This window comes from Eublepharis macularius, chromosome 11 (assembly GCF_028583425.1).
Source record: "Eublepharis macularius isolate TG4126 chromosome 11, MPM_Emac_v1.0, whole genome shotgun sequence".
NCBI classification, from domain to species: domain Eukaryota; kingdom Metazoa; phylum Chordata; class Lepidosauria; order Squamata; family Eublepharidae; genus Eublepharis; species Eublepharis macularius.
In genome coordinates, this window is record NC_072800.1 from 91,962,538 (window position 1) to 91,985,377 (window position 22,840).

Below are 22,840 nucleotides of genomic sequence, written 5' to 3' on the forward strand. Positions count from 1 at the left end.
CCTTCTCCAGCATTTACATTCTTAAAGAAACTACCCAGTTTACCTTCTCTGTTTGTGGATCCAAGATCTTCAGTCAACTTCCTTATAGCTGCCATTGCTGAAGTTTTATGAAGACACTGGTTGAGGTCCAATCTACCCCAAACAATGTCTGAAAGAGTTAATATACCAAGTACCCAGAAGGGGAGGGGTAATTCACAGTTTTAAAAAAAAATCTAAAAATAAAATTTTAAAAGGTTTTGCAAAGCGGATATTTGCCTGTCAGCCTATGATCCAAGTAAAGTAGCAGTCATGAGAAAATGCCAAATGTTACATACTTGCAGACTGCATGATTCACTTGTGAGCTATATATTTACCATCTGATTAGTCATTCTCATCACAGTCCCTAGTATACAAACAATGATCTGTTAATATCCTAGTGCTGCAAACACTTGCTTACTGCTATAGTATCTTGACTATATTAAGAAATCTGATCCTACGGATCTCTTCTGAGAAAAGAAGTTCCACAAACCTTCACTATGAATAACAAGAAGATGCAATGAAACCACACACAACAACAAGGTAACCAACATGATCACATTTCCATAGTTTGTCATTTTTCAAACTGCTTCCCAGAAATCCTTAAAACAGTCTGGCATTGAAGGGACTGAGATGGAGATACCAAATGAGTGGCTGACTTAGACTTGAACCAGCGACTTCAAGCATGCGCTTGAGCCACTGCACTTGTCAGCTCTATTACCTTCCAAGAAGAAGGAGCTGCAGCTTGGCCCTCCGCTCTGCCTGCATGAGTTGCAGGACTCATGAGGGGAAGGTTTGCTATCCGGCTTTCGATAAAAGACACTGTCTGCCAGAGAAGTTAGCCGTGTTAGTCTGTAGTAGCAAAATAGAAAAGAGTCCAGTAGCACCTTTAAGACTAACCAACTTTACTGTAGCATAAGCTTTCGAGAATCACAGTTCTCTTTGTCAGATGCATCTAACGAAGACAGCTGTGATTCTCGAAAGCTTATGCTACAGTAAAGTTGGTTAGTCTTAAAGGTGCTACTGGACTCTTTTGTCTGCCTAGAATCATTCATGTTTCCCTCACTGGACCCCAAGCTGTACCCAGGAAAGAGGCGGCCAGGCACTGTCAACAATATCTCAGTATTAGTACATTATCAAATGTCCTCCTTTTACACACAATCACATACAAAAGTAGCCCAATAACCTACCCAGATCAGGAAGAAAAAAAGCTGCTTATAGTGGGGACAACAGGGAGTACAGAAGCAGTTGGGATAGCTCACTGACAAGCTTCCTTCTTTTCCACTTTGTATTTAAAGGCAACAGCAAAAAACTATGTCTTGGTCAAACAAAAATGAGCCAGACTATTGATCTATCAGGGCCAGTACTGTCTATTCTAACTGCAATGGCTCTCCAATGTCTCAGGAAGAAATCTTTCATATCACCTACAACTGGTTCCTTTTAACTGGAGATGCCGGGGACTGAATGTGAGACCTTCTGCCTTGAGCCACAGACCTTCATCCCAATGTTCCCAGACAGACCCTCGCCTCAAAATCCACCAGGAAACTTCTGTAATAAACAGGCAAGTTGTCCACAACACTTCCTACACATTCTCTTCCTTTTCCCCTATGAACTGGCGTGTCTCTTTTTTGTTTTTGTATGACCTTTCATCAGCAAGACAATCAACAGATGCATCAACCCTACCTCATCAGACGCATCACAGTACTTGCTTAAGATCAGTACATGTGCCTACCTTTAAGATTTATTGTATCAACCTGTTCAGAACCATTTCATCTACTCCAGTTACAGGAAATCTTTTCCCCACTAGTTTAACCATTGCATAAAGGATCCATGACGGCTGGACAGTTTCAAAGCCAAAACTACAAGTTATACGGGAGTTTCATGACTGGAAATCCAGGTGTATAATTCAGCCCTAGAAAGCAGCTGCAAATACATACAGTGTACGACTGTATGCCAGTTTCATTCCTCAGATACTCTTCTCCTGGTGCTACCCTTGCCTAGAATGAATTAGGTCATGCACTTTCTCTGTGGTTGCTCTATCCTTCTGGAGCAGTCTCTAGAGCGGGTGTAGATAGCACCTTCTTTTGATGCATTCACAAGGTCAAGATTGTTTTATTCCAGTATGCCCTTATTTAACATATTTACATCCCACCATATCTCCACAGACTTAAGGTGGGTAACAATACAGCACCAAGATGCAAGGACACAAAAACATAGCAGTACTCTTTAATAAGATGTTTAAATGCACATAATTTAAAAGAATGCATCCAAATCTGCTGACCCACAGCAATCCTCTAACACAGGGGTCCCCAACCTGCGGCCCGCAGGCCACATGCGGCCCCCAAGCTCTTTCTGTGCAGCCCTCCAACCTGCTTATTTGCTGCTATCACCCTGCAATTTTGTTGCATTTTGACTTAAGCTGTGGCCCTCTTTAGGCACTGGGCACTCTAATGCGGCCCCCATGTGCCAAAAGGTTGGGGATCCCTGCAACAGATGCTCTCTGGAATAAAGCTGTCTTACCCACCTTACTGAACGCAACAAGTGAAGGTATCCTGCACACCCACTCTGGTAGACCACTCCAGCGAATCAGAACCACCACAAAAATATCTCATAAACCTAGCTGTTGCCATAACAAGAAATACAAGAGAGGGCACCATAAAGAGAAGAATGTCTGAAAAATGTAGCTGGTGTGTGGAAACATACCAGGAGATGGGAGCTCAAGAGCCACCTCCCAAGTCATTGCTATTTTATTTATACTCTCCTTTATTTATTTCTCAATGAGGCTCAAGGCATATTTCACAGCCTAAGTCAACCTAATCAATAGGATGAGATCTAATAAGCAACGTGACATGACTAGGACTACAGCAGTCTGAAACAAACGACAAGTATTAGACGTATTAAAAATGCAGAAATCAGTAATAGGTATAAAAACGAAGCAGCGAGAGCAGGATATTACATACAGCAATAAATAAAGAAATAAGTATAGTTCATGGTCCTCCTATTCATTTATAAACAGTCCTCCAGAGTAGCACCTTAAAGACCAACAAGATTTCCTGAGTATACTCTTTCAAAAGTTAAAGCTCCCTTTGTCAAATACCGTCAAAAACGTATACCCTAGAAATCTTGTTATTCTTTAAGGAGTGACTGAACTCCAGTCTTGTTCTTTTACTACAGACCAATACTACCTACCTGAAACTATCTTCCTGTACCATGTTTTAATATAGACCTATTCGCTTTAGAGAAATGCCCTCCAGGACAATTTTGTTTCACAGTTTACAGAATGCCAGAAGAGTGGGAGCATTTTTGACCTCCTCAAGCAGGCCATTCCACAAGGCAGAGGGAAACAGCCCACCAGAAAGCCCCAAGGCAATATCATTACCAAACAGCCCTATTTGAGAATTCTTTCTTACCGTAGGTTGGAAATCTGTAGGGGGAAGAGCAGCTGGCACTTCCTCAAGGGTCTAGATTTCACCCTGGAGCTTCCAAAAGATGACCCCTTAATTTACAGCTTAGAGGGGTGGGTAAAGCCACTGGCTTGGCCCAGCTAAGGTGGAACTGGTCCTGCAGTTTTCCTTATAGCAAAGAAAAGGAAAAGAAAAGCCTCAATGCTAGCATATCCACCAAAAGGGGGGGGGAGACATTCTGGGCCTCCCCCTTCAAAGACCACAAAGGACTAGCACCACTCAAGATTGCCAACTCCAGCCTAGGAAATTTCTGGAGATTTGAGTTCAGCGCCTGAGAAGGAAATTTAGGAAAGGGTTTCATCTAGTATCTGGGGTAGACCACAGAGTCCAACCTCTAAACGCGCCAGCAGTTGCCAACTTCAGATCGGGGGATTCCGGGAGATTCAGGGGCAGAGCCTGGGAAGGGCCAGAGCCTAGCAGTGATAGAATGTCACTGAGTCCACCCTCGGAAGCTGCCACCCTCCAGGGGTAAGTGATCCCTGTAGTGTGCGGGTCAGTTGTGATTCTGGGAGAACGCCAGGCCCCACCGGGAGGTTGGCAACGGACGCCCCCGCCTCGCCTCAAACAGAAGGAGGCAGAGGAGGACGAACGCCCCGCGAGGCGGGAGAGGGGCCGGCCTCCGCTCACCTGCCGCTCTGACTGGCGGGGAACAAGGAGGGGAAAGAGCTGAGGCGACAACCCCGAACGCTGCCGCGCAAACCGTCCCTCTCTTCCTCGCTCGCGCCAGCCCGGCCACTCACCGCGCGTGCGCCGAGCCGGCGCGCTCTCCCATTGGCTCTTTCTCACCTCACGCTCCGCCCACCGCCGCTCTCTCCTCCTCTCGCGCCAACCCGGCCACCCACTGCGCCTGCGCCGAGCCAGCGCGCTCTCCCCTTGGCTTTTGGCTCCTCAAGCTCCGCCCACTGCCGTCTCAACCGCCCAAACCGAGCATGCGCCGGCAATTGGGCGCGCCCTCTGAGGGATTAGCCGCTGCGGAAGCATTGAGCGGGTCGTGGATGGGGAGTCAGAGGTGAGTTTGCGCATGCGCGCTTGCCAGGGGGAGGACTGACAGGTGGGAGAGGAAAATGGGGGAGGGGAACAGGGACTCCCTGAGGGGATAATGGGCAAAAATGAGGAGGGGGTCGAAGGGAGGGGAGGCATTGGAGAAGGCATTGGGGGTGGGGGGAGAAAGGGGTCCAGTGAGAAATGGGGACCGAGGAAAGGATACATAGAGGAGTATTGAGGGGAGGGACAAACATTAAGGTGGGAGTGGGTTTGAGGGGGGTAATTCTAGTGGGTTATGGCAGTTAGGAATTGGGGGGAGGGTCATTATCTGAAATTCAGGGAAGGGCTTGACAGAAGTGTTAAAAGGCCCAGAAAAGGTGGGGGGTTGGGTTGCCAGCCTCCAGGTAGTGGCTGGAGATCTCCCGGAATTAAAACTGGTCTCCAGGCCACAGAGATCAGTTCACCTGGAGAAAATGGCGACTTTGGGGGGTGGACTTTATGGAATTATGCCATGCCAAGGTCTTTTCCCTCCCCAACCCCCACTTTCTCCAGGTTTCTCCCCCCAGATCTCCAGGAATTTCCCAACTTGGAACTGGCAACACCAGTGGGGCGTGGTGGTATGGAAAACAAAAAGGGGGAGGGGCAGAGTTTCCTCCTTACATGTTCTGAGGGGCCTACGAAATTACAGGGGAGCCGCAGTGTGTTGGGGGGAGGAGTTTGAAGGCAGGTATAAGACTCTTGGGTTTGTGTGTATAGTTTGGTTTTTAAAAAAGCAAAACGATGTATTTTTCTTATATATAACTGGTTATTGTGAAGTTTGCATTTGGGTAAAAACTGTGAAGAAGGGACACTTTAGGTTGGGGGGGTTGGATACATATAGTCTGAGCCTAAGTATAGGCTCTGCCAAACTTACAGTGCAATCCTAAGCAGTGTTACTTCAGTCTAAGCTCATTGAAATCAATGGGCGTAGACTGAAGTAACTCTGCTTAGGCTTGCATTGTTGTCATGCAGGGATGTTTATACAGTCCCACCTATTGCAAATGATAGGGACACGTAAGAGAACAGAGCTTGTCTAAGATCACCAAGTTATGCTCATGATTGGACCTCCTGATGTATTATTTAACCTTTTTAAAAAGCAGCCCTGAAAGAGCCCCCCTCCCCATTTGAATGGTGGGCTTGTCCCCGCACATGCTGGTTTAGTATTAGTGTGGCAGGGCAATAATGGGACGTCCAAACCAGTGAATAGTTTCTGGTGGGTAGCTATGTTGGTCTGTAGTAGAAGAGCAAGATCTGGGTCCAGTAGCACCTTAAAGACCAACTAGATTTCCAGAGTATGAGCTTTGAACTATCAAAAGCTCATACCCTGGTTTAGCATTAAAAACACCCTTCTCCAGCTGCTATTAGTATAGTTTTTAGACCTTGTATCAGTTTAGCTGTATTTTAAAATATTTTCATTATAAGTTGCCTTGAGAACTAAATATCAGCTGGGAGCGTGGGATGTAAGTAATAGTTCTACCTAAATATTAGGGCAATGTTTAATTTAAGTAAGAGGCTTTCAGCTAATCACGGGATTCCGGATGACAAAATTATCAGGGAAAGATTATGGAAAATCAAGATCTGGGTGAGGGTAGCTGTGTCTGTGTGCACTCTGGTGTTGTTCAGTTCTTTTTCACACAGCTACAACAACAACAATATTCTATTTATATACCACTCTTCAAGACAATTTGACACCCACTCAGAGCGGTTTGCAAAGTATGTTATTATTATCCCCACAACAATCACCCTGTGGGGTGGGTGGGGCTGAGAGAGCTCTAGGTTTCATAGCAAGTCTACTTTGCCTAATAGAGCATAAACTTTGCTCTCACATGATCGATAGTTTGAGATTGTAGGTTTTAAAATAGGTAGCACAGGCAGTTGCCATGAGTAGGGGTGATTTTCTGGGTTGATTACTGCATATTTCTCATAAAGGGAAGGGGGGAACCAATGCAACATGAGCCGCTTTGTGTCTATAGTGCATTAATTTTTCATACCTTTCCCCTTCAAAGAGCTACATCATGCACATTAACACAGCACATTAACTTGTGCTGTGTGGCCTCATATTGTGGACATTCATAGGAGTAAAAATCTCCTTTGTGGTGTGTTTTGTAAACCTAGGGGCTACAGAGTCAGAAATCATGAACAAATTTGAGGGGCAGTTTTTGAAATGAGTATATTGCTGTTTTGTTTCCAGAAATCAACGCAAGGCTGTACCCACCTGCTACTCCCCATGAAATGCCAAAGAGACGCATGGAAGCAAAATAGCACAGATGCTTTATTGACAGAAAGAAACAGTTCTCTGGGGGTAAATAGGCTTTAGTTACTGCAGCTTTGTATAGCCTTTCAAGCATTCTCAAAAACCAAAAGCAGCCAACAGCATAAGTAGCCATATACAGTACAAGCCAAATGGGAAGATTTTCCAGCAAAATTTGGAACTGGACTTTTTTATGTAATACACTCAGTCAACCCTGATTCCTCCTTCCTTTCACCAGCTTTTAAAAATCAACGGGCCTTATTGTCCAGCTTTCTTTTAACGTAGTGTAACCTTCTCTGCCTGTCACCTGTTAGGTTGGGTGGCAGACGCTTGCTGTCGCCTGAATGGACAGGGACACTTTTGCTAGTTCTACTAAGTTTTTTCGCGATTACGGTGGCCCATCTCGGGGTGCCAGCTGCCAACCCCACGACCATGTTGACTACATCGAAAAGCCAGAAATATTCACTTATGCAGACTTTTTCAAGGATTACTTGATTCCCAACGACCCCTGTGTTTTCTCAGCTAAATTCACCGAGGGCTGGGGCAGCAGGAGGAAGTGGGTGACTCCAGATGGGAAACCAAACTTTGACTACCTGGTGCGGACTTTCGGTAAGTTAGCTTTAAATGAACAGTTAGTGAATGTTGTTGGCCAGGATCTTGTTCCTGTTAAAGTGAAGACTTTTAGAGTAATTGTTGGCTTTTCTGCAAAATATCGTTTGTGGTTGCCCACTTCAATTAGCAATTAATTCCTTTATTTTAGTTCTGTCTGCAAGATAGCTGTAATATCCCAGCTAGCATTATTCCAAAACCAGTAAATGAAAAAATCGTGTAAAGTGCTGTCAAGATGCAGCCAACTTGTGGAGACCCCATAAGGTTTTCAAGGCAAGAGATGTCAGAGGTGGTTTGCCGTTGCCTGCCTCTGTGTAGCTACCCTGGAGTATGGTAGTCTTCCATCCAAGTACTAACCAGGGCTAACCCTGCTTAGCTTGGGAGATCTGATGAGATTTGGCTAGCCCGGACTGTCCAGGTCAGGGTAAAGGTTGTACTAGGCTCTTAATTGGTCTCTGACAGAGTTCAGTCTAGATGATCTGCAAGTTTTCCCTTGTGACTTAAGTGTTTTATGTAGACCCCTGTCTATAGAGGTTTTGAAGAAGAAGGTTAAGCAAGCATCTTTTGCCTGTGCTTTAATTATGGCAATGCCTGTGTCAGGGTGGGTGGTGTTCAGCACGAACCATAGATCATGCACATGCTCTCTTAACAATCTGCATATTATACCCGAGTATCAAGTACGAAGCCAGAAGCATTCTAAGAAGCTGCTTTGTTACCATCCATGTGATGCCCGTGGAGTCAGGGTTGTATCTCCTGTCGTAAGGTGTGTCTGTGTTGGGGGCAGGTGATTATAATGCTTAGCATTTATATAGCATTTTAGAATGCCCAAGACGCTTCACAAACTCCTTATCTTTACAAGAACCCTGCGAGAGAGGCCAGCAGATTGGGTAGCAGGGCTAAGGCTCACAGTTTAGAGCTTTTGACAAGGTGAGGCTCAAACCAGTGGCTTCCTCATTCCTACCTCAGGCTTCTACCCAATCACAGCACCAGTTCTGACATAAATGATCTTAGATATTGTTGGGAAACACACTTGTTTTGTTTTGTCGCATTTATACCCCGCCTTTCTCCCCAGTGGGGGCCCAAGGCAGCTTACATAGTTCTCCCTTCCTCCAATTTATTTTCACAACAACCCTGTGAGGTGAGTTAAGCTAAGAGTGTGTGACTGGCCCAAGATCCCCCAGTGAGCTTCCATGGCAGAGCAGGGATTTGAACCCAGGTCTCCCAGATCCTAGACCAGCAGTCGCTCGCTACTACACCACGCTGGCTCTTAGGATCCAAGGCTACAGATTAATTACATTTATCTGTATTTCATCTTTATTTTGATCATGAGCTGGTGTAAAATTAAGGAAAGCTCACGACAGCATTTTTTTTCTGTAGGCATGTGAGTGCCAGAAGAAAACATTAATACTAATTCATAATAATCAAGGTCTGACAGTTGCTTCAAAACACAAGTATTATTAAAAGAACTGTTCTGGTTTAGGGCGGCTCTGCTGGTTAATTCTTCTGCAAGTACGTGTCCTGGCATTCGGTGAATCAGGAAGCAGTTGAAGGAAGTTCCTTTCCTTTGTTGTGCTTTGGATCACTCAGCAGTGCCTCATAGGTGACTGGCACAGCTGACAGGCTGGAGGCCCTAATGCTCCTTTATCAGTAACCCCAATATGACTTCCAGTATTCTCCCCAAAGGGCTGAAAGAGTTTATCTTTCAGGGGAGGCTGTAGTACCTGTTGCCAACTGTGATGTCAAGGAGTACAATTCTAACCCAAAGGAACATCTCAAACTCAAGGAGTACATAAGTTATTGGAAAGACCACATTAAAAAAAATTACCGCTCACCCCGAGGGTGCCTTTACCTCAAGGACTGGCACCTGCACAGGTAAGCAAAGCCTTGGAACTCCTCAGCATGCTCTTACGAAGTCTTGGAATGCTGCTGGATTGCACCTCTGATGTTCCCTTACCAAAATTATACCGCTTTTGGACGCACCCTTTTTAGTAGCCATCTGTGTTGAAAATATAGCCGTGGCTGCAACCCAAGGCTAAACTCATGGTTGCAACTGCATGGTAGGAGATCACAAATACAAATAGATGCTGGTTCGGCTTGCCTGGTATTATCTGCTCCTTCCTATGCTGAATGCACTTTTTCTTTCTCCCATGTCTGCACGCATTTGAGTTATGCAAGTTACCTGCATGAGAAGACTTTTTTTCCTTCTCTGGCTCCTTTTTGTATTAGTCTTCTTTTTTATACGTTTGCATATTTGCACTATGGCTGATATCTGTGATTCTGGAACCGTTAAACAAAGGTAGAGAAGTCTGTTGAAGCCGGGTAACAGATGGCACAGGGACATTACTGGCTCCCCTGACACTTGATGCTTGCAATTCATATGCTGGATAGGATTTGTGCTTTCCTGTGTTTCTATTGCACTGCAAGTCGAAGTATGGATTTTTTTTTTGTCAATTGTAAACTTTGTTATCTGAATCCTAGTTCTAGAGTCAGAAAAGGTCTTAAAGGCCTTTGGGTTTAACTCCTTATTAAATGCAAAAATGCTGAAGCATCTCTGGAAGGCGATTTTCCTGCCTCTGCTTCCGGAGGGCCCCTCTCCCCAGTTAATTGCTTCCATTGTTGAACTTCCCCGATTGTCAGGATGTTTCTCCTAATACTCGACGGAAAACTGCCTTCTAACTGCACGAGTCTTTGTCCTCTTCCATGGGCTGGCTTTTTGCAGAGCTGGAGAACTCAGTGGTGCTAAAAATAGGTACTGAATGCCTAGCGCAAGCAAGGCCTGACTGTGCTGCAAAAAAGGAACACCTGAGCAGCATAAATGATTCTCTGCTCTCTGGCTGATAAATGTGCCATGTTCCAGCTTGACATTTATTGGCTACAGGCCACATGCAGAATGAACTGCAAGTTGGAAAATATACCTGTAGAAGACCTCTGCCCACGGCCATTAATTTCTTCTCAATGAAATGATTTGCATATTTTTTTGTTTCCCGATCACGATCAAGTTCTGTAATGCTGATTATCAGTGATGTGGGCATTCCAGAAAAATTTAAACCAGCAAAAACTTTCCAGAAAATTATTGATGTCCTGAATATAATGGCATCTGATTTACAGTGAAATCTTAAGCAGAGTTACTCCGTCTAAGCCCGTCGATTTCCATGCTTAGGATTTCATTGTTAGTGTATTCATTTTGACATATTTAGAAAATAAATTTTACAAACATCCTGTGTTAATTGTATGTCCCAATTACAAAAAATTGTTGAACTGAAATATTTGGGGCGGGGGGTGGGAATCAAGTGTGGTTTGAATGATATGTTCAAACCAATTCAAAACTTTTTTGGAAATTATTTTTACTAGACTAGTTCTTGTAAAAGATCTGCATGCACTTTACTTAACGCTGTTTAAATTTGGGACAAAGACAGTAAAAACTAATTTTAGCACACTCAAAGAGCTCTGCATGATTTGCCATGGGCGTGGGTGTCCACTCGTCCATTTCAGTGGAATTTAACTCTCATCCATACAGTTCAGTAGAGCACCTCATCAGTTGCAGTACGTGTTAATTCTGTATTATTACATTGATTATATCCCTTCCCCCATGTGAGCAGAGATGTAAGATCTGATTCAACCTACATAGCCGATCAGGTGAATCATAATTAAAAAAAATTGTATTATGTGTTTGTAACTTTATTCTTTTTCCCCACGTTCACAGAATTATAAAACATACACGTACACTCAATTCTTAGGGATAATTACTTGGAAAACATCAATTACAGCTTTGGAACAGCCAAGCTTTCTTAATATTATATTGGCTGCAGAGGCCATTCCTTAATTCAGTGAAACAGTGACTCTCAAGAAGCAGGAACATTTTCCTTGGAGAAATAAAGCAGTGGAAAGTTCTAGCTCCGTATCTCTGCTGATTATCCTTAAAGGTAGACGAGTAACTCTGCAGCTAGTTTATTCTCCTGACTCTTTGATCATCTTGTGACTGTAAAAGAGCTGTCTTCTAAAACCTTCAAACCACTGGAATTGGATCTGTGATCTGATGAAAAGTGAAGTATTTGGATCACTGTGGTGCCCCTCGTTTATCCAGTGTTTCAGCTGTAAAGGCTGGTTCAAACGTTACTGTGAGTAGCTGCTTTGCAACCCCTGCTACACACCTCCATTTGTGTGAGCTGTGTAAGGAGCAAACTGGAAGCTCATGAATCTCAACTGAGCGGTTTTCCATGATTTCTGAAATTTTATTGTAGAACATTTAGTTGAGATTCTTTAGTTCCTCAAGAACTGGGTGGACCCTTGAGAGTGGGCACATCAGTGCAAAGTAATAACTAAGACCTGGAATTAGGTAACTCATGACAGGCAGGTGATGTGGGAACTCAATAAATGGCATGTTTGGGACCAGTGTGCCAAGTGCAAAAGTTAGGCAGGTCTTGACTCATTTTTCTTTCTGCCTTTTCCAAAACTGTCTCTTTAAGGGATTTCCCAGAACAAGATGTTTACACCACACCAATCTACTTCTCTTCTGACTGGCTGAATGAATACTGGGATGCCATAAAAGTGGATGACTATCGCTTTGTCTATATGGGACCCAAGGGCTCATGGTAAAGCCAAGGGGATGCTTCCATGTGTTTTCTTTGGACTGATAGCTAGTGTTAAAGAGGCTAAGCATGGGATTTAATTCCAGATGAATGGGCATAGGGTGTAATTGAAACCATTGCTTAGGAGGAAGGCAAGGACCATGCACCTACTCAGAAAACTGTTTTACAGCCTTAAATGTTGTGTACCTTTTTCTACATTAGGGGAAAGTAATATCTCCCTCTCACAAGGGCAGATGAAGTTTAGTTCTCAATATTCTGTGTATTGTCTAATCTCTTCCATACCATAGCATGCTGTGTGGCTATATGAAGATGTTTTGAGTCCATCTCTTAAGAGAAGCTGTCTGGGAACTTCTGATTTCCCTTAAAGGAGATCTGTCCAAGCTTATTTGTAGAAAGATGCAGTGTGCACACTTGACGTCTTAAGACCATACTGTGCATGTACGTCTTTGCAGATACATCTGTAAAAGACTGTCTACCAGAGGTTGCAAAAGGAAGGCAAACTAGTTTTCATGGATGTCAGCCTGTGATTGCCTGATGGATCCCTGTACTTTAAAGCAGGGCCCCTGAATGGATTCCAGCTAGAGGGGAATGAATGCAAACGTATGATTATATGTATTTCTGTTTTAGAGTAAAATAGCAGTCCCTTGAGAGGCCATGATGCAGTTAGGGGTAGGCAGATCAAGATGGGTAGCTGTGTTAGTCTGTCCGTAGCACTAGAAAAGAGCAAGAGTCCAGTAGCACCTATAAGACCCAATAAAATTTGTGGTAGGATATGAGACTCAAAAGCTCATACCCTACAAGAAGTGTTGTTAGTCTTACAGGTGCTACTAGACTCTTGCTCTTTTCTACTGTTAGGGGGTAGGCAGTCTCTTTTAGTCCCAGTGCACAGAAACCTGTGTTATCCACCCATGAAGATACTGGTTTTCCACCAAATTAAAATGAGGTGAGAATTGTACTTAAGACACACCGAAAACAACTTGGTGTGCTGCCAGTGTCTCAGGGGCTTGTTTTGATCCCTTGCCCTGAATGCCAAGCAAAATGGTCTGGCACGCCACAATTAGCATGCATGCGCTAGGTTTGACTGCCCCTTCTTTAAATGTTAGGGAACCTGTGAGAACACGGACCCTTTTACAAACCTGCCTCTGCTATGCCAGAACCTATTTCTAATCTCCTGATTTGCCTCGCAGGACTCCCTTTCATGCAGATGTCTTCCGCTCCTACAGTTGGTCAGCCAATATCTGTGGGAAAAAGAAGTGGCTGATATTTCCCCCGGGGCAAGAGGAAAACCTTCGAGACCGCCACGGCCACTTGCCCTTTGACATCACTGCACCTGACCTGAAGAACAGCAATCTTTACCCTCGCTATGCCCAGAGCACTGCTCCTGTTGAAATCATACAGGAAGCCGGGGAAATAGTCTTCATTCCCAGTGGGTGGCACCATCAGGTTTATAATCTGGTAAGACATTTCAGAGTGCGAATGTCATCCTTTGGGTTCCATGGAATTTCACTGCCCCAGTACATGGATTTCTGGAGTATTTTTTGACTTAGGTACAAAACAGTGAATAGGGAAAGGATCATAACTCTCTGGCAGAACAGATGCTTTGCATGTAGAAGGTCCCAAGTTTAGCCACAGCATCTCCAGTTAAAAAGATGCATTCAGGCTTCTTCAGGATTCAGGATAATCATCTTGAGCAGGGCTAGGCAGGACTTCTTCCTGGAGAGTAACTGCTGCATGGACTGGTGGTCTAACTCTGTGTTAAGCACCAAGTCTTTCCAGTGCTGTCACATTCTGTGACATTACACCGGCTCACTCTTGGGAAGCGAACCATGTTTAGGATTTGAGCAATATTTTTTGTCCTTATGTATAATAGTTATTAAAAGTAATTATTAGGATCTGGAATAATTAGATGAGTAATTTTTAATCCTAAATATATAGCCACCTTGCCAAAGGAAAGTGCCTCTGCTAGTGGTACCTATCCATTGGATCCAACTCTGGAATTCCGCCGTATAGATCAGCAGGCAACAGTGTCTGCTCCTGCCCCTGGCTACGGTAAGAGGGATAAATATATGGGTCTGCCACTCCTTTCAGGAGGATACCATCTCAGTCAACCATAACTGGGTGAATGGGTGCAACGTGGCTATCATGTGGAGCTTCCTCCAAGATGAACTCGCCGCTGTCCAACGGGAGATCAGAGAATGGAGAGAGACGATGGAAGATTGGAACCTGCAGTGTCAGGTAGAGCCAGCCATCTGAGAATATGCAAGGGGGATTTATTCCAGAGGGGTAGCTGTGCTAGGCTTCTTCAGTCAAAATAACAGAGCTTTGTGGCATCGTAAGACTATCAGAAATATTATGGCAGAAGCTTTTGTGATCCAGAGCTCACTTGGTCAGTTACAGGAAACGTTAACATTCAGTCAGCAGCAAGATAACGCTTCCCGTATCTGACCAAGTGGGCTCAGTATAGTAAGTGTTGCTGCCAGAGTAGCTGTGAGAGTCTTCATGGTTCCACAAGACCTTTGGTTGAACTGAGCATAGAAACCCCTGCAAGGCAACAAAGGAGCATCACCAGCCGTGATACAGCAGGATTAGCAGCAAACGATTTGTACGGTTGCTGCACGCATTATATATAAAAAAAATACAGCAGCACATAATCTGGACGACCACCTTTTTCGCCATTTCCAGAGCATTGTAACAGGGAGATACGTGAGAGTTAGTTAAATATTCCCAGGTCTCCCAGGAGGCAGTGGACAGCCGGCGTAGTCTAGTGCTTAGAGAGCTGGGTTAAGGCATTGGCGCCCCGGTCTTCCCAGTCCATCAGTGCCCGTGGGGCCAGGCATTATTCTCTCGGCCATTTTCCTCACGGTGTGAGGATGCATATGAGAAGGGGAGACTTGCATAAGCGTCTCTGAGCACCTTAGAGGAAAGGTGAGAGAGAGAGAGATGTTTTTGAAAATAATCTTGGAATTGGATCATGCCCATTACATCCGACACGGAAATGGGTGCTCATGTCAGGAAGTGGAAGGTTGATGGCCTTTGACCTTTTCTTTCACCTCCACAGGTATTGATGAAGTCTTACACAGGCATAGACTACAAGGAGTTCTACAAGTTCCTAAAGATCATTGCCGAAAACCGGATTTTCGTCCTTGAGCACCACCATTCTGAGGAAGAGGCCTCCAAGCATTCCTACCGAGCTGCCATCTCCGGCTTGGGAATGCTGCATGCCGTCTTTGATTTAAAACGGACTGCAAAGGTGTTGACTTCTTTGAATGCCAACGAGGAATTCAAGAAACTGAGCCCCGAGAAACTCGCCCCGCCTCCTCAGGCACTCCTACACCGTCTGAAAGCAGCAATAGATACAGCCCTCCTCTAGTTCCCCCTCGCCCTTCATTTTAACCAGTTGCAAAAAATGCTGTGTTTTTGCAACCTGGGCGCATGCTGATTATGTCCATTTCCCCATTTAGAAGTTGTAAGCACAGTGAATGTCAGGGGCAAACTGGAAAATGACCTTCCTCCAAGTAAACATTGGGGGTTGGGGTCACGATCTGTTTGCTCATTGAAAATTAGCTAGATGTGGAATGGATGATTTTCATCAGTTCCTCCACCAAATTCTCAATTTTGGTCATGTGAAAGGAAGCTAGTGTCCTTGCTGACCTTTTTAGAGGGAGTAGATGATTTGTTTCGTGAGCGTCATAGACTGTTGTTCCTTCTTCATTCCAAATACTGACTAGAAGTTTGGGGTTTTTTTTGAGGAGTGAGTTGTGGGGCGAGGTTGTGCTGTGGAGTAGGAAGTCTCAGGCCATGTACAGGAAAGGCTGCTAGAGGCAAGAAAGGCTACCTTCTGTATTCCATTAGCTGGTGGGTAATAGTCAACAGTTCATAGTAGTTACCCATGCAGCGAGTGAGCGTTTGATGCCCCCATTCAGTCTTGACACCACATTTTCAGGACCTTGGGCCAAGGCAAGCCCACAGAGGACAGCTCAGATTTGAGTGTCCCGCCTCCAAGGGCAAGCTCTGCCTATTGTCACCTGCACGCATTACCCAGAACCCTTTCTTTAGCTGCTTTTGTATTTTCAGTTACTGCCTAAAAAGAGGGCTAGGAAGAGGACTTTATGTAAGACGAACAAACAGTAGCTTGTTTCAGTGCCTCATCTTGTAGTACAGTCATCTACAGGAAACAAAATAACCCCTTTCTAGACTTTTTGCATGGCGGTATAAACAATTCATGGCTGACTGCAGGAATATTTTACCTCTAGTTCTGCTTTCTGTCTTCTCTCCCACATTTTTCTGAATTGTTTCTGTGCCCATAACCAGTATTATAATGAAATAGGGTGGCCTAATAGCACTGGGAGCAAGTGGAAAAGACTGTGGTGTGTGTGTGTATGAGGGAGGGCGGTCTTAGTTCAGCAGACCCCAACTATGAGACAAACTCTTAAAAGAAGGGCCGGCACTGCAGCAGCCAATAATCCCTTGGAGGAGCATGATTGCATTATGGAAAATCTGTGTGTTTCTGAAAAAATACAGTGTGGGGTAAAATGGGGACTGGCTTGAGTTTAGTGCATGTGGACAGCATCTTTTTTGCAGCGGGCATACAGCCTTCGGGGGCTGCCCGAATATTCTTACTGAGCACAATTTCTCATGGTGTCGTACATGAGGAAGGGCTGGAACGGGGAGGGGGGCCACTGCCCTTGCAGCTGGCAGCAAAGAGCACTAAAATTCCAGAAGCTTCTAAATGGGGAGTGGCTGGATAGGTTTTGTCCTCCTTCACTGCAGCCTGTTAGACTTTCACTGAAACCCCTAGGGGCTGGGGGGAGGGTATTTAAGCACTGAGCTGAATTTTATTCAAGCCTCAACTATTCTGCCTAGTTACCCCAAGAACTTTCTGAAAGTACACATTAAAAAAAAACCTATTTAAGTGTCAATGACTTGATCTCATTATTTCAAAACGAGTAATTTAGAATTCATACTAAAGATGCTTCATGTGAACGTGTCGTGCTCTTCTTCCCTTCCCAACCGATAAGCACTTAGTCCGTGTTAAGGGTAAACCAGGGGGCTCTACCACCTCTTCCCAAAAACTGGGTTGTTGAAGTTGTGTAGTTTCTGCTTTCCAACAAATCTCTAAAGCTGAAATAGTGTTCAATACACACACAGCTTTGTTTTTTCTCAAGGGAACACAGTAAATTAAAAACGCATCTGGCCTGCCAATGACTATTTAGTAGGCCGAGAAGGCATTCTAACCCAGTCGTTTGTTTCTGCCAGAGGCAAAAAGCCACTCAGACTCAAATCTGATTTGGACGCCATGATGCCACAGTCGGCCACTTGTGATATTTGCTTGGTTTATTTGCTTTGTTTCCTGAGAAGGCGGCAGATTGAAGTGGTTTAGATTATTGTGTGCTCTTTGGATCCCCTTCCTTCCTTGCCTGTTAAGTGAAGTTGTCCCTACTGAGGCTGTCATTAATAGCATTTCTGTCCCAGCTGGTTTTTATATTCTTTACAAACCAAGGCTACTATAGCCCTTAAATAATAACTGCCTGGGAATGGATTTTTTTAAAGCCAAAATTAGAAGATAGGCCATAGCTTGTTGAGGAAGCACAGATTCTTGCTTTGGAAGTGGCAGCGGATGAAACCCATTATACTTTATTAATGAGCTCAGTAACCATCCTGGCCTCTAGCCTCCCCATTTCTGGGGCTGTTTGATTATGTAAAGTGCAGCTACTCCAGAAGTAGCTGGGCAACACAACCTAGCCCTGGCACTAAGAAGAGCTTCTTGCCCCAGCTTCATCCCGTTGCTGAACTTCCACAGTTGCGATGAAGTAAAATCAGTCCACACTTGTGTGTGCTCATCAGACCTCACCTGAAGAACTGTGCCCCGGTCTGGATGCCACCGTTTTAAGGAGGACGACCAAATGGGTACAGGTTGAGAGGAGAGCAATGAAGATAGTCAAAAGGTCTAGAACAAATCCAGAAACTTGGGTGTGTTCAGCGTGAAAGGGGAATGTGGCTATGCTTCTTCAAGTAAGTGGAGGGCTGTTACAAGGAAGAGGGTTGTTTCCAAGGGCAATGCTAGATCTCATGGGTTTGAAACAGGACTGTAGATCTTAGTCGACCATTTGGAGAAGCTTTGTAACAGCAAGAGAAGTTTAACAATGTCAACAGTTGTGTACTCTCTCCCTTGAGGTCTTCAAGCAAAAGGCCAGATGGCCATCTGCCAGGGGTGCACCAGCTTTTGGATTTCTTGGTCTAGACCTATATGTCCCCTTTCAACATTGACTCTAAAACAAAGCTATTGGCAGTTGTCATAAGATGAGAGGTGGAAATGAACCTCCTCTGGGGCCACCAAGAGCAAATACAAACCCGCCGCTTCTGAAAAACATTAAAGCTAGAGCTCTGGTCAGCCATCCTCCCGGGAAGAAGCTCCATAAAAGTGAAGCAGCTGTAGACAATATCTCCCTACTTGGCACCTAATCGAGTTCTGCCCAGAACTTCAGTGAAAAAGATCAATAACCAAGGTGGGGAGAGATTGCAGCTCAGGGTTAGACATCGGGCATATGCGCTTCCCATCCTGGAATCTTCAGTATCAGGGTTAGGAACAAAACTCTGCCTGCTGCTCTAGCAGGTTTCTTATGGATAGAGGAAGGCTGCTTGAACCAGACAAAAAGTGCCACCCTGGGCAGAAGATAACTGCAGGACGCAGATGGTGTAAATAAGCCAAATGTCTTCCTTAGCAAAACTCAGCTTCTCAAAAACAACAGATGGATCTCCAAGCAATCTCCAAAACAACATAGCAAGATTTATTTCAATAGAAAGTTAATTATAATAAATCTCAATATTAACGTATTAAATATTTTACCCAGTGCATTTATACCACAAATGAGGCAGCGATGTCGAATTTTACATGGTCTCCACGCTCATTAAAAAAAGAAACTAAAAATGACATAAGCGTACGCTTTTTTCCCATTTTGATAAAATTAGCATTTTCATACTTCCAATACTTTCATACTTTCGGAAATGGCAAGGCCAATGGATCAAACACTGACTGAGCTTAGACCCGGGCTGAGCACTAAGCCGAGCTTCTTGGCAATACTTTCAACATTCTTCAATAAAAACAAGACCAAGCGTTTGTTAATTTGTCAGTTCCCGTATAAAATTTTTCACACCACCGGATTCTGGGTCCGTTCATAAGTTAAAAAGCAGCTATGAAATTTAGTCAGTTCAGCAGAAATGGGCCAATTCAAAGAACCTGAGCCAGAATGGTCCAAAAAGCACTCCAAAATCTAGTTTTGCAAATCCATAATAAGACTGTGCCTAGAAGTGCCTCCATACAGCCCCTTAGACTGTGGTTCTGCTTGTAGTCTGTATTTCAGTAAGAACAGCAGGGGAGGGTGGTACGCAGTAAATGAGCAGAACAGAAAAACGTAATTCCCAACCCACCTGCCTGAAATACTGCCAGTGGGTGTGGTGTGTAACTGCACCTCACAGCTACAATAATGTTTTTCTCTTCTGCTGCACTTTGGAGTCACAAGATCACCACCTTCCAAAGGAGATCCATTCAAGAAACTGATCTTTAAAGTGGAGGGGGATGGAGATTAAAACTCTTTCGCAACTTTAAACATAAAGTAGAATGTGTTGGGGGGCTTGGCCCTTCAACTTCGAGGAATTTCCCAGTTGGGCTGTTGGCAGGAGTGAGTTGAGCCTAGTGACTGCCGGCCATACTGCAGGGACTGCTTGGCTCGAACGGCCTGCTTTTGTGCCACCCAGGCTTGAGCAAAGCGGTTCATGCCGTGCTACCAACTACTGCTGAGGCTCAGCTTACTCTTGACTTCCCAATCCACCCTGGGGTATGTAGTGGAAATAATGTTAAAATCAGCCACCATTAACAGCTGTCCTGCTGGTAGGCATATTTCTTCCTTACACAGGGGTAGTAGGTTCACCCGTTCGGTGCTAATGTCAACCAAAACAATGCAATAGAAGGTTAATTGAATTGAGATGGTATTCATGGTGGGAGAAGCTACTGACAGCATGCCAATAAATGAGATTACCAAGAAGTCCTTGACTTGCTTTCCAGAAAGGTACAGCATCAAGGCACAATATCCCAGGAACCAAGCAAGCACCAGTTCAAGTGGCTTCCAACGTACACTTGGCTGTGCATTTGGAAGTCAGAAGACGGTATTTCCCTTGCAAAACAGAAGAGAAATGGGAATTTCTAAGAGAGAAAGTGACTACTTACAGGGGCAATGCAAGAAATCGTGGTCAAGCTGACTTGAATTGGGCTTAAAATTCCATTGACCATAACAAAAGATTACAAACTACTGGTCGTGGCGGCATTCAAAGGAGATTTACTGTCGATTCCTACAAAACATAGGATTAACCCCTTTACCATAAAATAACGCCCTCTTTGCACATGTCGGAAGCTCAGAACTTGGAGTTAGTCACATGCAGAAACCAAGAACCCCCCCTCATACTTCCACTGACAATAAAAAAAATGGCCTAAAATTTTTTCTAAACACCCATTCCCATAGGAAACAAAAATGCAACATAGCAGCAACTGTTATGAGTTCCTTGTTCCATTCTCCTAATGGAAGCTGCAACACAGTGGCTGGTCCAAATGTGCGAAGACGACTCTGGTGTGCAATGTTCATGAATCCTGCGATGCATGCCAGCTCTGGTGGTACTGTATTTCTTTCTGGATGAGCGCATAGCAGGACTGGAGAGGGGGAAAGAAAGAGCAACAGTGAGAGAGACCCTAAGCCCTGTAGAAGCCAAACTTTCTTGCAAGAGTTGGTACAAACCATGTCCAAAAGTAGGAGAGTACATGTACTACTTGAGCATACAGACAAAACACTTTGTCATTTGCTTTTAGCGCATTAAAGTATGGAACAAGCAAGAATACAGGACTTGGTTCCAATATAGGCCAACCCCACTCCTGTCTGGCGCGGAGGGCAATCTCAACTCCCCTCTGTCTGGAGATCAGGGGGCGGGGCCACCAGCCATGTGACCATTTTCTCCGAGGGCAACCCACTGAGTTCCACCACCTCTTTCCCCAGAAAAAAAGCCCTGGGAACTACCAAGAAGCACTTGGCTGATCAGTGCTGAGTGCTGGACTTGGATGGTCCGATTCAGTAAGATTCTTTTAACCAGGGGTCATTTTGTAGAAAAAGAGCTGGAGGAACTCATTAGCATAACTCATTAGCATATGCCATGCCCCTTGACATCACCAGAAATGTGTCATTAGCATAACTGATTTGCATATGCCACACCCCCTGACATCACCTATCCTGGCTGTTTTGGACCCAATCCTGGCCATTCAGGACTGAAATTGGACCCAAAATGGCAAAAAGGGGCTGAAAATGGCCGAAAAGGGGCCCAAAATGGTCAGGATTGGGCCGCTGCTGAACAGGAGAGTGATCCAACACCCGTCAGAGGCTCGATCCGGGCCGTTTCGGCCCCAATCCAGGACGAAACGGGTCCAAAATGGCCAAGAGACAGGTGGGCGGGGCCACCTGACATGTGACCTCTTTGGGGAACTGCCGGAACTGTGTTCCTGCGCGTTCCCCCTCGAAATGAGCCCTGCTTTTAACAGCCTTAAAAGTTTCTCCCTCGCCCCCATTCCTCACCTCCAATGCTGTGAGCAGGAAGTCGTACATGCCTCCTGAGGTCGTTGGATCCATCAGATCTCTGATCAAATGTAGCTCTGCTCCTAAACGTTGTATCCTATAAAGATAGAAAGCACTCATCTGTTAGAAATATCTGTATTAAAAGGAGCTCCTGATGTAGTGATTCATTTTTTATTTTATTTGCTTCATTGATAGCCCACCTTTCTCACTGAAAGGTAAAAAGTCCAGTAGCACCTTTAAGACTAACCCACTTTATTGAGGCGTAAGCTTTCGAGAACCACAGCTTTCTTCATCAGACGCAGTCTGCTGTGGTTCTCCAAAACTTATGCCTCAAAGTTGGTTAGTCTTAAAGGTGCTACTGGACTTTTTACTATTCAGTGAAATCCTCTGGATCTTTCTCACTGGGATTCAAGGCAAATCACAAAATATTAAATTAGATAAAGACAACACCCTCAATAAGCAATGCAATAAGACTAGGATTACAGAAACTGGGAAACCACTCAAACAAACCAACGAAAAAGCATGACATACCATAATGCAGAAAGTTAAAGGTGGGAGCCACCACAGAGTATGCACATGAATCGGCAACTGTCAATCTTACCCATTTGCCGGGTGGCACCTTCCAAAGCTTTGCTCAGATGAGCAACTCTATCGCACCAGAGTATAGTCGGACAGGTGTCCCTGCAGGTTTGTGGGTCCAAGGCCATTAAGGGTTTTGTAGGTGATAATCAGAACCTTGAACTGACCCAGTAACTGAATGCAGCCAATGAAGTGCGCATACAATGGGTGTGACACGCATGTTCTGCAAAGCACTCAACAGTAACTGAGCTGCAGCATTCTGGACCAACTGGAGTTTGCGAGTTGGCTTCCAGGTCAGACCGGCAGAGAGTGCATGACAACAACCTAGCCTTGAGGTCAATGTGGCATGTGGCCAGATTGGCCAAGTCAAGGAAGGGAGGAAGCCATCTTCTGGACTAAATGGAAGCTGGAAGCATGCCCTTTTTTTTTTTGCAGGCTGCATCAACTTGCTTCTTCAGCAGTAATGCGGGATTCAGGTTTAACTCCTAGTCCGTTTACCAAGTCAGCAAAGGTTGGCTGGAACCCATCAAAAATAGGAAGCACAATTTTGCAGATAGCGTCTATAATACAAGTGGGAGACCCACAAGAACAAGGACTCACTGGGGGGGGGGGATCTCACTTCCCTCTTGCTTTTCTCCATCTCCCTCTGGCAGCGGCTGCAACCCTGCCCCCCCCACCTACCTATCTTTTACTCCCTCT

At 44.8% G+C, this 22,840-nt stretch overlaps 3 protein-coding genes across 6 annotated transcripts in view; 1 reads left to right on the forward strand and 2 right to left on the reverse strand.

Annotated features, from left to right (window-relative positions):
• The window catches only part of SNAP47 (synaptosome associated protein 47), a 29,191-nt gene extending 25,692 nt beyond the window's left edge, over positions 1–3,499 (reverse strand). The window contains exon 1 of one of the 2 annotated variants that reach the window (XM_054991527.1): positions 3,426–3,499. Coding sequence is in view for 1 of the 2 variants with exons in the window: in XM_054991525.1 (XP_054847500.1) it covers positions 44–95 (52 nt within the window). In the remaining variant the exon portion in view is untranslated. Of the gene's footprint in view, positions 1–43; positions 121–3,425 lie in introns of those variants that run through there. The other variant, XM_054991525.1, reaches the window with a different exon arrangement.
• Positions 3,500–4,413: 914 nt separating this feature from the next.
• JMJD4 (jumonji domain containing 4) lies at positions 4,414–16,870 on the forward strand. 2 transcript variants are annotated; one of them, XM_054992176.1, is made up of 7 exons: positions 4,414–4,488; positions 6,694–7,362; positions 9,069–9,234; positions 11,829–11,954; positions 13,139–13,406; positions 14,040–14,186; positions 15,010–16,870. In XM_054992176.1, exons 2-7 carry the CDS (start codon positions 7,098–7,100, stop codon positions 15,319–15,321), a joined length of 1,284 nt encoding a protein of 427 aa, XP_054848151.1. In that variant the 5' UTR covers positions 4,414–4,488; positions 6,694–7,097; the 3' UTR covers positions 15,322–16,870. The 2 variants fall into 2 exon arrangements, with proteins under 2 accessions (XP_054848151.1, XP_054848152.1); XM_054992177.1 differs by lacking the exon at positions 4,414–4,488 and adding an exon at positions 4,493–4,530.
• A 1,843-nt stretch (positions 16,871–18,713) lies between these two features.
• Positions 18,714–22,840, reverse strand: part of ALS2CL (ALS2 C-terminal like) — a 75,828-nt gene continuing 71,701 nt past the window's right edge. For both annotated transcript variants that reach the window (XM_054991989.1, XM_054991988.1), the window contains exons 25-26: positions 21,563–21,659; positions 18,714–20,652 (exon numbers count right to left, since the gene is read on the reverse strand). In XM_054991989.1, coding sequence (XP_054847964.1) covers positions 20,584–20,652; positions 21,563–21,659 — 166 coding nt within the window. In that variant the 3' untranslated portion in view covers positions 18,714–20,583. The remainder of the gene's footprint in view (positions 20,653–21,562; positions 21,660–22,840) is intronic.

Coding starts and splice junctions, on each gene's coding strand:
- JMJD4 (XM_054992176.1), top strand. CDS start 7,098: ATGGACAGGGACACTTTTGCTAGTTCTACTAAGTTTTTTCGCGATTAC. Junction 7,363..9,068: donor CTACCTGGTGCGGACTTTCG/GTAAGTTAGCTT, acceptor TTTATCTTTCAG/GGGAGGCTGTAGTACCTGTT. Junction 11,955..13,138: donor ATGGGACCCAAGGGCTCATG/GTAAAGCCAAGG, acceptor TTTGCCTCGCAG/GACTCCCTTTCATGCAGATG.